The following is a 14841-nucleotide window of genomic DNA, read 5'->3' as shown; positions in this document are numbered from 1 at the left end:
AGTGGGTGAGGAGTGTGGGGGCTCCTGGACACTGACTGTGTCTCTTCAGTTCCCACGCCCTTCATCTGACCAGGGAGTCCCCTTACAGCAGGGGAGCAAAATGATCACCAGCCCGGGGGTGAGCAACCAGAAGACAGCTGGTGACTCTGGGCCAAAGAGCCTCTGCTGCCCCTCAGGCCTGGTCTCTGGGACCTTCAGGCAGAGATTTAGGGCTGTAGAGAGCAATGTGGGGCAGGTCACTCAGGCCCTACAGGGCTGCCCACTTGTGGATCTCCCCACATGACTAACATTAGCTGCTGGGTTTAACTCTCCCTAGAGGCAGCACAGCAGAGTAGCTAGACCTGCCCCCCCTTTCCCATCGGCCGACTTTGAGCACACTGATTAGGCTTTCTGAGCCTCAGTCTCCCCATCTGTAAATGGGCTAATAATCATACTGCTCTCATAGGGTGACTATGGGAATTCTATGGGCTCACATATGAAAAGAACTTCACAAATGCTTGATATTTACTAAGTGCTCAGTTGTTTTGTTTTGTTTTTTTAAACTTCAGGTATAAAGTTGAAAATTGTAGTTAGGTTAACAACTTCATTGAACGCAACATCCTGCATGAGGCTACTGATCAGGTCAGTGTGATAAACGAATCCCCCATAAAATGCAACCTACCGAACGCAACAGACAGGGCCTGCATCGGTTTCCCATTGCTGCAGTAACAAATAATCCCAGAGTTAGTGGCTTAGAACAACACAAAGTTATCACCTTAAAACTCTGGATGTCAGAGCCAGAAAGCAGCCTTATAAGGCTAAAATGAAAGGCTGCGTTCCTTTTAGAGACTCTAGGGGAGAAGCTATCCCTTGTCTCTTCCAGCTTCTGGAGGCCTGTGTGCACTTCTTGGCCTGTGGTCACATCACTCCAACTTCATCTCCTTCTCTGACTCTGACCTTCCTGCCTCCCTCTTATAAGGACCCTTAGGATGACACAGAGCTCACCAGATAACCCAGGATAATCTTCCCCTCCCAAGATCCTTAACCTAATCATATCAGCAAAGGCTCATTTTCCTTTAGTTACAGGTTCAGGGATTAGGATGTGGACATCTTTAGGGAGCTGTTATTCTGCTCACCACAGGGCAGGACCCTAGATGCTACAGGGATCCATGGAAATACTCACCAGAACAAAATCCCCTGTCAGCTAAGCTACCTCCTTGAAGTTACAGAGTGGGACAGAACCTTCAGGAAATCCTGTACCACAAAGGTGTTGGGCGAACCCCTGGTGATCAGTGTATGTCAAATCTCAGTTATTTTGAAACACATTATCCATGGGGTCCCAGGTGGCTGCACAAGGAATATGAAACAGGGAAGGAAGTGCTGCTCTGGGTGTGGGGAGAGCCTGGCATCCCTGGCTGGCTTCTCACCCTCCTTGTGGGACCAAGGTTGTGGGAGAGGGGACAGCTTCACAGCAGATGTCCCTGGGTGCCCTGCCGGCATGAGACGCTGGAAAGGGCTGTGCCGGCTGAGGGACAGGCTCAGCCATACCCCAGCTGCCTTTGCTAGAATTGAATCTCCAAGCTCTAACGCAGGGCTGAAGAAGTATTAATATCTCAGCCCTTGGGCAGACCAAGGCTGGCTCCTAGAGAAAGGGCTGTGTGCTACCAGCTCATCTTGGCTTTGCAGAATGGCTACGGAGCTCATGTTTGTGTTGCTGCTCATGAAATAACCCCAAGACTTCCGGAATGGACAGCTACCACCCCTACCTGCTCGCTCCCCTGCCACGTTATGATGTCTGAGCTCCAGCTATGACTACTACCTCCCCGTGATGTCAACTCCGACCCGACTTGGCTGTGAAGCAGGCCTCCCTCTTGTGGGGCTCACACAAAGGAGGCCTGTCGGGAGGCAGCAAGGCTTCCTGACCACAATTTCCTGCCCCGTCGCGCAAGCTGCTGCACATAAAGTTTTTATGGTGACGGATCAGACTGGGGCCTGGAATCACAGAGTGGGATGCTGTCTCCCGCCAGGCCCTCTTTGCTTGATTAGCTCTTGTATCACTCTGGTGCTCTTTAGGATCTGGAATAAAAGCCAGTGTGTATTTCCAAGTAATAAAATTCACTCAAGTCGCTAAAGAGGGGCCCACTGGTAACCACTTCCTGTAATAAAATCTATATGGCAGGCTTGACAAGTAGCACCAAAGACTCTGGTTCTTCTCTTTGGAACTGCAGAAAAGCCACTGTCTACGGACAACGTAGTGTCCTCTGACCAAAGTGCAGAGTGTGGCCAGTCCCCTCCCTTCCTCCATGGAGTTGGGAATCCAGGGCCTCACAGAAGCAGACAAATGGGTCCAGGCCCCTGGATCTCTGTGGGACTGGACACTGCAAAGTCTTCCCCCTGTGGCCCTGGTCTTGGTGCCACTTGTCTGCTTTCAAATTTAAATTCTTCTTCCAGACCTGGGCCCTTAGGGGACCTGTGCTGTCTCCTGCCCTGTGACACTTCACTTCCTTGCACCCCAACACACACCTCTGCTCCAGCCTCTTCCCTAGAGTCTTGTTGAGAAAGTTCTCACTGCCCAGTTGACCCCATGCGGAGACGGTCCTGTTTGCTTCAACCGCAACTATGCTCCCCATTTCCCAGTCTGGTCTTCACCCCAATAAATGCACCTCAGGACCCATTTTCATGAGGGTGATGTCAACTCCAGCCAACACAGCCCCCCCCCCCACACTCCCTTCCTGACAACCTGTGGCACTGAATTTCTGGGGGACAGATCGCAGCTCTCTCATGGGCCTTGGGCCCTGTCCAGGAGTGAAGAGCAAGGCTACTCCATCTCAGTTCAACAATGAGGATGGGTTCCCCTTTCCCTCCCTGAGTCCTCTGGACCCCTTCCAAGTCAGCTCCACCTTCCCAATATTGCATGTGATGTTCCAGGAAGGGACCCTCTTGTCCTGGATCATGAAGTTTTCTATCAACTCATGCTTTCCTAGCCTCATTTCCTCTTTTTTTGAAGTTGCCCAAAGCAATGGCCACATGGAAGAGTTGAATGTGCACACCATGCCCTTGTGGCTTTCTCAGATCAGCTCAGAGGCTGCGACTATCTGACCCCACACTACCCCTCTTCCCCACCCACTGCCCACCCACCTCACTTCTCTCCCGGGCTCCCCCTTTGCTCACTGGTGTGAGGCTGCCCCCCCCACCCCCACATCAGCACTGTCTCAAAGCCAAGCCTGCCTAGAGGGAAGAATGGGTCATCAAGAACATTTGCCAACACACAGCTGTGCGGCCTGCACCCCGTCCTGGCACACAGATGGAGAAGTGTGTAGGTACCGAGAGCCGGGAAGCCAAGATGACTCATTACTGACAGCGCTCTCAGCCGGGGAACTGCCGAGGAATGTTAGCAAGCTACTGTTAACCGGTGAGGCAAATGCTTCCACACAAGGCCACCCAAAATGCCATAGCCAATGCCACCCCAACGTCACAAGCAGGTCTCATTTTTAGGGAAACCAGGACTAACAAAAATGTGCAACTCTTGAAACCCAGCACTCTGAGATGGAGAAGAGCTGTTTGCTTGGCACAGGTCTTTGGTCACCTTCCGAGAAGCAATTAGGTGTGGCCTATGTTTAATTAAGTAATTAATTAACTGTTTGACTGAGTAGATAATATACACACAGGGGAAAAATCCAACAGTACTAGAAACTGTTTTTTTGTTTGTTTAACTGGGGGCACCAAGGAAGAACGTATGGTATAGAACTCGCATAATCTCTTTTTGTCCACAGCAGCAAGAATTACTGCTGGGTGTTGATGCACTGAACCCAGAAGGTGTGTCCTCTTAGTTCACTCAGCCCTCACCTTTGAGGTTGGGCATGGTCAAGCAGGAGCCAGCAGTCACGGATCTGCCCTACACAAGCTCCCAGGGGGCCGCTTGATCCCATGATCCCCAATTTCTCTTGATTCGTGCCAGGATCCCTAATTGCCTAAGACAATCAGGGTCACAGGTTGGGCTATTTATTTTCTATATCCATTTTCAGGAAAGAGCATTTTCCCTTCCTTCGGCAGGTCATGGAGTGGGAAGAGAGGTCTACTCAAAAGCCATGTCCCAGGCAATACATTTAAAAATCCCTAACATGGGAAAGAGTTGGAGACAGTGGCTTAGAGATTATTAATCCCCCTATTCTGCACCCAAGGGGAAGGTCAGGCCCTCCCAAGTGGCTTGGGAGGTTTCTCATAGCACTTCTTCCTGTCTACAGCAGAGGGCCATTGGTTGACTCTTGGTGCCAAAACAGAACTAGGTTGCCCAGGAATTCTGTGAGAACACGCATGCCACCCTGTTTCCACCGGGCAGCAGGGCCGCTGGGGCGAATGCCACCTCCCCGGATGTAGCCAGAGGCACCAGCGAAGCCTGCAGGAGGCACCCGGGGCCCCACGCCGTTGGCGCTCTCACTTCTGTCTGCATGGCCCAGATCTGCAAGAACAGCACGTAGCACCTACTAAGCACTTACTACGTGCAGGGCACCTCATCCGGCCTCGTGTCTGCGTCACTGCGTTCAGTCCTCGTGATGATCCCGGATCCAGAAAGGAAGTCCTTTATCATCCCCATCTGGCAGATGAGGCAGGGAGGGCTGCAGCTGTGAAGCAACCTGCCCAGCTAAGGGCAGAGCCAGCCTTGGAATCAGGAGGCTGAGCCGATGCTTTGCTGCCTCCTAACGTGCTCATTTCTAGGCACTCCGTCTTTTGGGGGTGTTTGCCCTCTGATGGCAGAGCAGAGTGGTGTGTAAGGTCACCAACGGGCTTTCTTTCTTAGAGATACAGGCCGGGGGCACCTCCACTTACTTGGTACCACTTAGTGAGGATGGAGAAGCGCGTGCGCGTGCATACACCCACACCCACACATTTCATGCTTCTTATAATCCCACATCAGCCCTGAAAAATGCATCCAAGTCTTGTCAGGAGCCTTGAAAATACAAACCCACACTGGCCGGCTTACTCAAAACGCCACTCCCGAGCACACAGCTCCCCGACACGTCTGCACAAGCACCTCCATGACTCCTGCCGAGGCCTAACCTTTCAGAAGGCCGGCCCAGGCCCAGGGGCCCCACAGCTCCCCTATGCGCAGGGCGGCCTCTCAGTCTCGAGCGGCCACAGACACTCACGTGGATTTGCCACAGATTTTCCTCTGGTACCACTGCTTGCAGTTGGTGAAGTACTTCTTGTTGGTGCCGATGAGCTTCTGCACAGCACACACGTTGGGCCTGAGATGAAAGCAGCCGTATTAGAAAGATGGGCAGCATGGCTACCCCACCACCATGCCCTTCCCCCCACGTGGGCCCTCCTCCCAGGTCATGAGAATGTTCTAGACGTGGAGAAGTTATACAGTCACTTCAGTGATGGTTTCAGGGGGGTACTTCAGGGGTGGAAACTGTCTCTAGCAATTTCTATTCCCCTGCAAGTTTCCTACCACATTAAATACTGTCAAAGTGTATCTCTTTTTTTTTTTTTTTTTAAGATTTTATTTATTTATTTGACAGAGAGAGAGACACAGCGAGAGAGGGAACACAAGCAGGGGGAGTGTGAGAGAGAGAAGCAGGCTTCCCGCGGAGCAGGGAGCCCGATGCGGGGCTCAATCCCAGGATCTGGAATCATGACCTGAGCCGAAGGCAGACACTTAACGACTGAGCCACCCAGGTGCCCCATCAAAGTGTATCTCACATGCTGACATCGTTTCACGTAAGGATCCTTCTTTGACACAGGTATTTGGTATGCGTAGATAAAAAGTGTCTCAAAATGTTTAGATCACATGCTACAGATTGAGACAATGAGCCAAGGAGTATGTTTGCTAAGCAAGGCAGATTTGAGGGAAGCTCCCAGCCTTTCTCTGTACCCCCAGCCCCCACTGAGCCAAAATGTCCACAGGTCCACAGGCTCTAACCCAGCCTCCTGGGGCACAGAGCCAGCCCCACTGTCATGAGGGGAGGCCAAGGTCTGGACCTGGCACCTCCCAGGCAGGTCCACACAGACATACTCTGCGTCCCCAGGCCAGGAACTTGGCTCTGAACACAGCCATGCTGACTGTGGTCAGGACCTCGTTAGGAGATGCTCTCCCACTGGACTCTCCATCATTCACTATTTAGACCCCAGCCTGAGTCCGCTGTCCCCAGAAAGCCTTCCTCCAGGGCCCCAGGTGACACTCTTCCGTGCATCTCTGACCTGGAATATGGCCCTTGTTTGATGCTTGGTACCAAACAGAATCTAACACTGATCAGAGGACGTATCTCTCTTCTCTCCGATGACCCTCCAAGGAACAAGGTTCCCCACCTTGTTCTTTCTTTTACGTCCCAGATGGGGCCTAGCACTGGGTCGGGGTGAAGAAAGAGTTTGGAATGGCCTTGCTGAAAATACTGCTCCCAGGACCACCCACTCAGAGGAGTCCTCGGGAACTCTGGAAAAGCCGACTGCAATGCCCACGATTCTGCTGAGAAGCCTTCCTTCCCACAGCTACGGGGGTTGGTTTCTGTGTTTTTTAATCAATGTACCAAGTCATGATCCAGACCATGCTCAGGCCATGCGGTGGCAGGATCGCCCTTAGGAGCCCGTGGGGAAAGGACCTAGCTGTGGCTGCGTGGTGACATCTGGAAGGGGGTCTTCCTGACCTGAGGCAGGAAGTTCATTGGCCGAAACACAAGTCAGAGGAAAGCAGAGCAAAAAGCCTGAGGCTTCCACAAAACCTCTCTGTCCTGAGAAATGTCACTCTTACATCTCAGCTCCTCTACTACTTTAAAAATGCACTCTGTAGCCATCACTTGCTGCCAGGAAGACAGGGCTACTTCAGCAAGAGCTGTGCCCACCATCCCCCCGGCCTGCTAGCTGTGGGAACGTGGGCAGTTCTCAAATACTGAGTCAGGTTATTGTGTAGGAGGGCGCACTGACACTTCACTTCTCTGCCCTCTCTTCTCCCACATGGATGTCACCTCTTGCCCAGTTTGTGGCTCAGGAGGCACAGATGAGTGGCCCAAGGAGGCACACTACGTATCAGTGAGTCGGTGTAGGAAGCGGAGGGCAAGGGAAGTTAGGGGTAAGCCCTGTGTCCCCTTAGCCCTAACTGGGTCTGACCAGATGCCCACAGCCTCCAGAGGATTCTAACAGAAGCTCCTTTGCTCCTCTGTTGGCTGCCTGGGATTCAGAGATTACAGCCGTCCCCAAATAACCCCGGTGAGTCCCCACTGGCCATGCTCCAGCCTTAGGTACTGTTTGTTGCTGTACAATCTCAGAAGCTCTTCTATGAGACCGAGCAGGAAACAATTACTGTCAATGAATTCCCTGCAACTTTCCGTAGGCGGTTGGCGAATCTTCAGTGAGTCTCTTGTGGATGTGGCTCCAACATTCCTCTGTGGAGTGTTTCCACTGCTTCAGCCCTTTGAGACAGGAGCGGAGGTTGGGGGCAGGGGTGGGGGGGGGTCCCCCCCCCAGCAGGGGGGGGGGGGGGGGGGGGCTGTAGGCACAGGAAATCTAGGCTGAAGTTTAATCGAGATGACCTAGCCATTTCTGGGCCTTCTGCCTCCAGCACAACAGCTCTGCTGTTCAACTTGGATTTGAGAATCAAGTGCTTCAGGAAATCCAGTCCAGTTTGGGAGGCGGATAGATAGTCAGAAGTGCAAATGCATTTTTATTTCTCTGTCAGTATTTTTTTCCCTCTCTATAGCAACATGGGTGCAGCCGGGAGTCAGGAGAGCACGTCACAGTCTCTACTCTCCCAACAGCTCTCTGCACTGGAACTAAGTCACGCCATCCCACTAAGCTGCGACTTCTCCATCTGTAAAATGGGAACATGAACAGCAGATCTCCCGGGTGGTGGTGAAGACGCAAGCAACGGGGTGTGGGGTGATGGAGCGCCGTGCGCACGTGCATGGTCAAGGCACGCTTGCTGGCTCTGCCTCAGGTCTTGGAGCACACTGCATGGCCTTAAAACAGCAGAGATTTTTCTTCCCTTTTCACCACTTCTCACTGTGAATGGAGGGTTGGAGCTTGAACAAGGTCATGCCTTTTGCACAGGGCACCACACCCATGTGCAAGGCCGGGCAGACCCGTGGTACCTTCGGGGACACTGAGGTCACAGTAAAACGCAACCGTGCCTACAACCATTTTGTCACAGTTCATCTGCCCGCGCACCCACACTTTACTGGGGAGGGGGTGCAGGCGTGACTTCTCAGACCATTCTGCCCATCACAGATCTCTACAGGCCTTTCCTATGGCACCCTAAGAAGGGCCACAACAGGATCAGCCTGCAGAGGATGGGGAGTAGGGGTACAGAGGAAGTTGATCTAATATCTGAAATTCATAATAAAGAACACTTGCTTTGCAAAAAAAAATTAATTAAATTAAAAAACCAGTATTTTTGGGCGCCTGGGTGGCTCAGATGGTTAAGCGTCTGCCTTCGGCTCAGGTCATGATCCCAGGGTCCTGGGATCCAGTCCCGCAACAGGCTCCCTGCTCCTTGGGAGCCTGCTTCTCCCTTTGCCTCTCTCTCTCTCTCTGTCTCTCATGAATAAATAAATAAAATCTTAAAAAAAAAAAAAAAAACAGTATTTTCCAGGTGGTCAGTGTCTCTTCTGGGCTCCCAAGGGAAGGAGGTTTTCTGTAGAGATGATTCTTGGTGGAAGCCCAGCAACCCCTTTGGGGAAGCTTCACTGTGGTGTGCACAGAGACACCATTCTGGGTGACAGTGCTGCAGGGCACGCTATCCGGATCTTCTCCTGACTTAGTGGCTAAGATACGGAGGGAACAGAAACCTCCCAGGCAGACTGTGGCACCTGAGCAGAACACACTTCTTTGGCAAGAAAGGCAGGAGGACAAAGGTGAGCTGGGCACAGACAATGAGAAAACCAGTGGCACACATTTGGACTTTTATGCCTCATAGGCCCCTCACCTTCCTGAGCTGGCCCCTCACCCTTCTGCACACACAGCCTAAGTCCAAGGTGATTCTGCCCCTGCCCTAAAGACCCCTGGGCATGCCCTAGTGCTCTACTCTTTCCAGGAGGGCACTGAGGCTGCGGCTCACCCTGCCTTCATTCCACTCAGGAGGGGTGCACCTGATGGGCCAAGTAAGCCCATATATAAGGCCACAGGCAGAGGGCACAAGGACGACTACTCCCGATGCGGGGCAGCCTGCACCCACACCCAGGGTCCTCCTCAGGGTGGGGAGCCAAGGCTTTTTAAGGCCTCTGAAGTCAACTCTAGTCACCCCCAACAGTGAGTTTGACTTGAGTACACATTGGTCCAGTCGTGTGGCAGTCCAGGCACTACTGGGTTCCAATGCCAGACCCAATGGCATCTGAGCTCCTGCTAAGGCCCAGGGGCATGTGGGCTACCATGTGACGTTATCCACATACAGTTTTACCTCCTTGTGAAAGAAGAGTTGATGCAACCAGGTCGGCTGGAAGCTATGGCCAAGCCTGGTTAAGTGTGAGGCACGATGGCTTAGTTCGGGATGTAGAAGTGCTAGCCATCCCTGTCTGGATCTGGGCCGGGGTCTTTACCAGGTCAGACCCTCTGCCTGGGTTTACCACCGAAAGCCAACACATGGTCAGTGTCTCAGAGGAATATCCACAATGATAATGTTCCACATTTATCATCCCAGCTACTGTTTTAAGGCAGATTCCAATCTTGGCTGTAGGACTGTAGGAAAGTGATGTGTCCTCTCCAGACTCGGTTTCCCAGTCTGTACCGTGGGGGGGTGGGGGGGTGGGGCATGGAATTCTGCTCTTCATCTGACAGGGGAGATGAGGTGCCTGGTGGTGGGCGCAGAGCCTGGCCAGGTGAACAGGAGCCTATGGGCTTTGGTCGCTGCCAGCTTGTGTGGCCCAGTGCCACCTGTGAAGACGCTCTCCGGACAAGCCCTGGCCCCACTGGAATATGTGTCCTGCTGGTGGGCTTCCTCTCTGCCCTGGCCACCTTTCCACGGTTATTCTGGGCAGAGCCGCCAACTCCCCCTTCCTCCTCCTGGGAGAGGAAGCTGAAAGCCCTGGCCGTCCAGCGCTCTTGGCCCGATGGGGAGTGTTGCTGGTCAGCTCTCCCATCCCTTCCTCTACAAAGCCTCCCCGGCGGACGTGCCCTCCGGGTCCCCCCACCGCCTCCGGTCCACCCCGTGCGGGGCCGGTCCCTCCCGGCGCCCGTGCCGCCTGCTTTGCGTTTGCGCTTTGTCCCGCGCGCGCCCCCGGCCCGGCCCGCGGCCACCCCCCAGCGCGGCGGCCGGCTTACCCGTGCTGGCGGCCCCGGAGCCTGCTGTGCTGCAGCACCAGCTGGTAGGGCGACTTGGCGGGGCCCGCCAGGGTGGCGGCGGGGCCCAGGGCCAGCGCCAGGGCGAGGGGCAGCAGCCGCACGAGGAGCGCCATGGAGCAAGAGGCCGCGGACCTCGGGAAGTGAGAGCGCCGCCGCGGGCCAGGTTAAGTAGGCGGCGAGCGGGAGGGAGCGGCCGCGAGGGGCGGGGAAGCTGGGCGCCCGCCGCCCCCGCCTCCGGCCGCGCCAGGCCCCCCCCCCCCCCCCCGCTGCGCGGCCCCCCCAGCCCCCGGCCCGCGCTCCCCCCCGCGGCGCCCTCCCCAGGGGCCACCGGCCCTCCGGTGGGAAGGGGGGGTGCTGGCAGCGGGGGGTGAGGGGCGGCGGGGCCGGGCTCCTCACACCTCTCTCTCCTCCGGGCCTGCAGCGCCCCAGCCCAGAGATCCCTCCCTGGCCTCCTCTGGCTACAAAACTCTGGGAGAGTAGGGCACTGGGGATGCTCACCGCACTCCCTTGACACTTGCCTCTGCGTTTGGGAAACAGCCCTCACCCCTGGCTTGCTAACTGAAAGTTAGGTAAGGAGTAAACCTTAGGATTGACGGAAGCCAAAAATATCTGCGGCAGGTTTTGTTGGACGCTAAGCTACCCTCGGAACCCCCGGAGCCGGGGCGGGGGGGGGGGGTCCCTCACCTTGGTGCACACTCATTCTCTTTCCGTAAACCTCTCTGCAATACTCTGTGCCTTACAGATGCTGCAAAGAGATGGAAGGGGCAAGATTTCTGCCCTGGAGGAGCTCTGAGCACCTCTGCAAATCCTCACATGGGAGGGGCCATCAGTATTCGCCCAAGCACCTATTAATCATCAAATTAATCAGGCAAATGACATGATCAGTGTCAGGAACAGGCTAAGAGACGCTCAGATAAAGCAGGGCCAGACTGGAGGCAAGGTCAGGTGACTAGGAGGGCGGCCACATGAGAGCTGGACCATCAGTGGTGGAGGTGGGCATGCAGAGAGGTGGGCAAACCCGGGGGGTGTGTAGGAGGTAACAGACTCAGCAGAACTTGGGAGGCTGTAAGAAGGAGGGGAGAAGGAGGAGGCACAATGACTAAGGTGCTCTTGGCACGGGCATCTTGGTGGGTAGCCATAGCATTTTTACAATAAGGGACACGGACGGGGTTGCAGGTTTGCCAGGAGAGGGTAAGTAGTTTTGGACACACTGAGTTTGAGGTGCTTGTGATTCATCCAGGTGGAGTGTCCCACAGACAGCTGGACGTAGGATGTGGCTCTCCAGGAGAGAGGGGGTGGAGATTCACATGTGGGAGTCACCCTGGGCACAAGTGAAGCCAAAGCTGTGGGAGTGCATGAACTCTTGGGGAGGGCAGACAGAGCAGGAGATGGGTGATGGCCATGATGGTGAGGACACAGGGCACGGAGCAGCCACAAAGCAGGTGATGGAGCTGACGGGAGCAGATGGAGAGGGGGAGTGTGCTGCTGTCACTGGGGAGGGGGGCCCACAAGGAGGGGCTGTTCGCAGTTATGTTGCCCACATGACAGACCCGAAGAGCCTGCTGTGTTGCAAACAGAGAGCCCCTGGGGACTTGGCTGTGGGCAGCAGGATGGCTGAAGCCAGACTGTGGTGGTTTGACAGAGGGCAGGTGGGGTGGAGACGCAAGTACTGAGTATAGACGATTCTTTCAAGAATCTTGTCTGGAAAGGGAAGGGGAAGGGGAAAGTCAGGGGAAGACAAAATCAAAAGAGGCTTGGACATGTTAGAACGCTGATGGAAAGGAAGAAAAAGAGGGATAATCAGAGTAGGGGGTACAGGGAGAGTCATGGAGCAGAGCAGTTGAGGGGATGGGGGCAGGGGCACCTCCTATTTATAGGGCAGTAAAAGCTATTGGGGGCCTGACTTGGGGGAACAGAGGGAGTAGGGAGGAGAGGACAGGTTTCAGGGAGATTGCAGGGTAGCATTGACTAGATTTGGAAATCCCGTGGGCATTGGAGAGTAAGGGAGTGAGGCAGGTGGTAAGAGACAACCAAGGCTTGTAGATGGGATGACTGGGTGCGTGATGAGCACACTGGGAAGGCGCACATTGGGGTGCCAGTGGGGAGTGAGGCGTGACTCCGGGTGTGTTCACATCATGCCTGCTGAGCCACCTATATTTCCAGGTGGAGAGATCCTGGAAGGAGGTGCCTTCGCAGGGCTGGAGTCCAGGGGAGGCGTGAGGACCGGAGATACAGATCTGAGTCACCACACTAGCATGTGTGGTGGACTAGACGAGGTCTCTGGGGCACCTCTGTTGGAAAAGAGAAGGAGGAAAAGCAAGGAGAAGGGAGAAGAGGAAGCAGGTCCAAGCCCTGGGGAGGATCCATCTGAGAGGCCGAGGGACAGGCAGAGAAGGAACCTTGCAGAGAGGCCAGTGGAGAGGAGGATTTCAGTGAGCCACCACCACTGCCAGGTGGGGCAGACAGTTCCAGCTGGATCCTATCACTGAGTGGGTTCTAGCCTCTGGTTGGCACTCGGGAAACCAAAGACCAGAAGGCTATAGAGAGTTTCCTGGAACCCCAACTTGTATCTTCTGCATTGAAGACTAGGGGATGATGTGGGATGGCCTTGACCTTGGGGAGAGCCAGGTCCTTCCCTGATGGCCTCCCTATCTCCCCACCCCCCATCTCCCCAGAAGGAAGGGGTGGGACATTCACTCTCCTGGATAGCTGTGGGGGCCTCTGCCACTTTGGGGAAACTATTCCCTTTGCCTATCTCTATCCAGATAGGGCTCATTCTGCCCGCTGGTGAGCACTATCAAGCACATACCTCAGCCTGGAATAAATGAACTTTCTCAAAAACAACTTTCCGAGAGAGGAGAATGTCTCTCCTGCTGCCTTGGGTTCTGGGTTCGAGCTCTGGGATTTAGCTCTTCTTGATCTGTGAATTCTTTTCCTCATTGTGGGGTTTATTATCATTTCCTTTTTTTCTGGAGCCTCTGGGAGAAAATCCAGAGAACAGGATAGGAAGAATGATTTTGATGATTTCCACACCAAAAAATCCTATCTGTTGACTTTCTGCTCAGCCATGGTCACACAAAGAGAGAGGTTTCTTTGGCAATGACCCCACTCAGTGAGTCAGTCTGGATGGCTGCTCAGATCACCAGCTGGGAAGGCTGCATTGGCTGGACTGAGGTCTGAGCACATAGCAGCCTCCATGGACAGGCATCTGAGCCTGAGCTGCTGTAAAATAACTCCTTTATAAGTGTGGGGTGGTTTTGACAACAACGGTAGGGTAAGAAACAATAGGAAGTTTCTGGGAAGGAAAGGTGGGAAGTGGCCCTTGGCGATTTTGCTTGATGGTTCACCTTTGTCGCGGGAGTCCCTACACCAGGGACCCAGGTAGATAGCCAGCCTTGCCTAAGTAACGGCATTGGTAGAGCAGAGCTGTGGAGTCCAGGTGCTGGAGGCAGGTGGCCTGAGTTCAAATCCCAGTCCCCCTACTTATAAACTGTGTGGCCTTGGGTAAGTTGTTCAACTCCTCTGAGCTTCAGTTGCTACTTATCTCATAGACATGCTAATAAAACCTACCTCACAGGACTTTAGGGTAGATTACATTATATAACTCGAGTAAAGCGGCCAATAAATATGAATTGCTTGCTTCTCCCCAGTGATGGTTCTATATAATAGAAGTCACTGATGAGCAAGAATAGAAACAATCATGTGAAAATGATCATTTAATTAATTTCAAGCAGAACATTTCTCTGTTTCAACATGACTGCTTGGCCGAGGACATGAGGAAGCCCTCAGAGAGATCCAAGCTCAGGCTTGAAATTTTCCCCTGGGGCCAGAGTACTGGCTGCATCCCAACTGTAGGGAAGATACCTCTTGTGTGTCAGAGCCCCCGGGAGCCCCGCCTTCCCGGCCCATCTCTCCCTGCAGCAAGATTTACGGGCTTTGGAGCAAGTCAGGTAATCTCTCTGTAAAACTTCCCTCGTCTGTAAAGCTAACATTCGATGACTTGAGTTTTTCCATGACCTCAGTAAGAGATTACAGCGATATTTCATTTACTGTTTAGATGTAAGAAAAAAAAAATTCACCTTCATGCCCACCACAGTCCCCTCTCGAAAACCATAAAACACAGAGCCCAGCGAATGTAAACATGTTCTCCCACCAGAGATAGCTGCTCTGAGGGGCGTTTTTGTTCTACGGGACAAGATGCAGCTGGTGGAAAAAGCAGGGGTCCTCCATCCCCGCTGACCTGGAGCCAGCCAGGGCTGGCACAGCTCACTAAGAGACCGCTCACTTGGAAAGGATTTTCTTTTTCTTTCCATGTCAGACAAACTGAAGAGAAAGAGCGGCTTGTTTGGAACAATAATTACTAGACTTTTTCAGGCACTTTATAAAAATGACTACTTTCACATTCTGTGGCTCATGTAAAATCCCCCAAAACGGTTTGGTTTTTGAAAATCACCCCGTTGTGCTTGACAACAGGCCTTAAACATCAGGATGAAACCGACAGAAACTGGTTTGGGGTCTGCTGGTAGGAGAGCTGGCGTTTGCGGCCCGGCCAACTCCATGCCTCCCTCTTGCCATCCTCCCCAGAGTCCCTGC

At 53.7% G+C, this 14841-nt stretch overlaps 1 protein-coding gene across 1 annotated transcript in view; it reads right to left on the bottom strand.

The window, feature by feature from the left end:
- The window catches only part of TGFBI (transforming growth factor beta induced), a 32047-nt gene extending 21648 nt beyond the window's left edge, over window positions 1-10399 (bottom strand). Inside the window, exons 1-2 of the mRNA XM_021701748.2 lie at window positions 10228-10399; window positions 5127-5225 (exon numbers count right to left, since the gene is read on the bottom strand). Coding sequence (XP_021557423.1) covers window positions 5127-5225; window positions 10228-10361 — 233 coding nt within the window. The 5' untranslated portion in view covers window positions 10362-10399. The remainder of the gene's footprint in view (window positions 1-5126; window positions 5226-10227) is intronic.
- Window positions 10400-14841: the final 4442 nt, after the last annotated feature.

This window comes from Neomonachus schauinslandi, chromosome 7, assembly GCF_002201575.2.
Source record: "Neomonachus schauinslandi chromosome 7, ASM220157v2, whole genome shotgun sequence".
Taxonomy (NCBI): domain Eukaryota; kingdom Metazoa; phylum Chordata; class Mammalia; order Carnivora; family Phocidae; genus Neomonachus; species Neomonachus schauinslandi.
The sequence above is the reverse complement of the archived record's forward strand: the minus strand, read 5'-3'. Positions and strand labels throughout refer to the sequence as shown.